The sequence below is a fragment of the Austrofundulus limnaeus genome, unplaced genomic scaffold, assembly GCF_001266775.1.
Source record: "Austrofundulus limnaeus strain Quisiro unplaced genomic scaffold, Austrofundulus_limnaeus-1.0 Scaffold195, whole genome shotgun sequence".
NCBI classification, from domain to species: Eukaryota; Metazoa; Chordata; class Actinopteri; order Cyprinodontiformes; family Rivulidae; genus Austrofundulus; species Austrofundulus limnaeus.
The window spans coordinates 630,227-632,343 of NW_013952597.1; the positions used below are offsets into that span (position 1 = coordinate 630,227).

Consider the following 2,117-nt stretch of genomic DNA (forward strand, 5'->3'; position numbering starts at 1 on the left):
CCTGTAACCTGCATTTTGGACCCGTGGGGACCTGACAATGGTCCCCACGATTCACTTCGGTCCCCACCTGGCTGCCTTTTTTTTTGTCAAAAATACCCCACGTTGTAGGAAAAACCTGTCCACACACACACACACACAGATTTGTGCCGAATTATAGCAACACTTTGAATATCAACTCTCTGGCTCCAAAGTTTGAGTGACTCAGCTGTCTGTCCCTAGTGAAACGGCTTGAAGACAGGCTGCATTAAATGAGGCGCACCGTCAGAAACTCTGCATCCCACATACCAAATCACAAGGACGTGGAAATACACACACACACAGAGAGAGAGAGAGAGAGAGAGGCAGGTTTTCTAATTAAAGACGGGGTCACGGGAGAGACTTAAGCATGGAGGCTTTGTACTTGACTAATGAAGCTCTCTATCAGCTCTCTGTCTCTGTCCTCCTCAGTGTTTTGGTCAATATCTGCCTGCAGGTCACAGAGTTGGAATCAGAGGTAGTTTATTAAAGTGGGGATAAAGGTCCTTCTGTGTTTTACAGAAAGGTTTTTTGTTTGTTTGTTTGGTTCTAGCTTGAATATTTTAATCCTTCAACTGCAAAATGGCAAACGAACACATCATTGTCAGCACAGTTTGTAAACCCATGTAAAATTTGTTGTACTTTTAGTCGCATCTCTTTTGGGAGCGTGCACGTTTCATCTACTTTTTTATGCTTTTGTTTAGTAGCTCCTCTGGTGTTGAGGTCCAGTGAGCGCGRCAGCGTTTTGTCGTTTGGTTTTGTCCTCATTCTGTCCCGTTTCAATCTCATCCTTGTCACTTATTTTTTATTTAATTGCTGAACTTTTTTTGTGTTAGAGTTCAGTCCAACCATTCGGGCTTCGCTGCGCTGATCTGTCTTATCTGTAGTTGGGTAAAAGGAGAGCACCCCCCATCGCTCTGTGTGACTTTCAGATGAGATGGTGAATCCGTCAAAATGTTTCATGTTGTTTTCTGTTCCATTTCCTTCCACCTGGGTTTTCTCTGTCAGCTGTGGAAAGTTTAGTTCAGATGCTGGTGTCTTCTCAGAGGCAGCGCTTTGTGAATATTCTGTCTGCCTTCCCGGGCTGTCAGGGCTTGTCATTGCAGCGTCAAAGAATATCAGTGGGTTTAATAAAAGATTATGCAGAATGTATTCCATCCTCGACCTGTTTAACTCCCAGCTGAGGTGAACATCTTCTCGGCAACCGAATCAGATATTTAGGCCACCCAGATTCTCTCAAATTCACGAATGTTGGCATCTTCTCGTCCTTCTCTTTCTGCAGCGATCAGCGGATCCAGGGGCTGCGCAGGGAGTACCAACAGGCCCGAGCCGCTCCGGGTTATGAGGAGCTAGATGCAGCGAGACGTCGGGTTCTGGATTACGACCCGCAACGGGTGAGCTCGCACACTGAATTCAGTTTGTGTTTTTGGAAGACTGGCTTGTTTTTTTCCACCTTGTGRCTTTTTAAGTCTATTTTCAGCTCTCTTGTTAAAATTTTGAGCTGTGCAACACTTGCTGTCATCATTTAGTTTCCAAAAAGTTCTGACATTTCCAGCCACAACCTTTCTTTTAGCTCAGCACCACACCGTCATCTACCTTTTCCTACTCCTCTCTCATTTACCTCTGCTCCTCTTTCCCCTCCTTTCTTGTTTTTTCTTTGTCTTGATTTAGTTCTCTTAAGTGTCTCCGATCCTTCATTGATCCGGCCCAAGGAATCATTTGATTTACCTCCTTACACCTGCTAACTCAGCATACTCAGGCTAGAAATCAATAGCCTTTTATCACCCATTTTTAAACATGGATTTTATTTTAAGAGATGCAGAAAATCAGGCTTTGATTCAGATCAAAATGTCTGCTTCTTCCCACAGTTTTCTGTAAAGACATTTCCGTGAAGTGCAGTTTGTTTTTCATTAAATATTAACTGAAATAAAACAAATACAGATCAGCTGCCTCCTGCTAGGCTCACCTCCTCACTTACTGTAGTTAGTGTTTATTGAGCAGTGAATTCTCCTGAATCAGTCTTCATTAAGCACTCCCACACACACACACACACATACACACACACACACACACACACACACACACCTCTCTCTCTCTCTCTC

At 43.8% G+C, this 2,117-nt stretch overlaps 1 protein-coding gene across 2 annotated transcripts in view; it reads left to right on the forward strand.

The window, feature by feature from the left end:
- The window catches only part of pard3ba (par-3 family cell polarity regulator beta a), a 232,395-nt gene that overhangs the window by 180,630 nt on the left and 49,648 nt on the right, over positions 1-2,117 (forward strand). For both annotated transcript variants that reach the window (XM_014018564.1, XM_014018565.1), the window contains one exon: positions 1,298-1,409. In XM_014018564.1, coding sequence (XP_013874018.1) covers positions 1,298-1,409 — 112 coding nt within the window. The remainder of the gene's footprint in view (positions 1-1,297; positions 1,410-2,117) is intronic.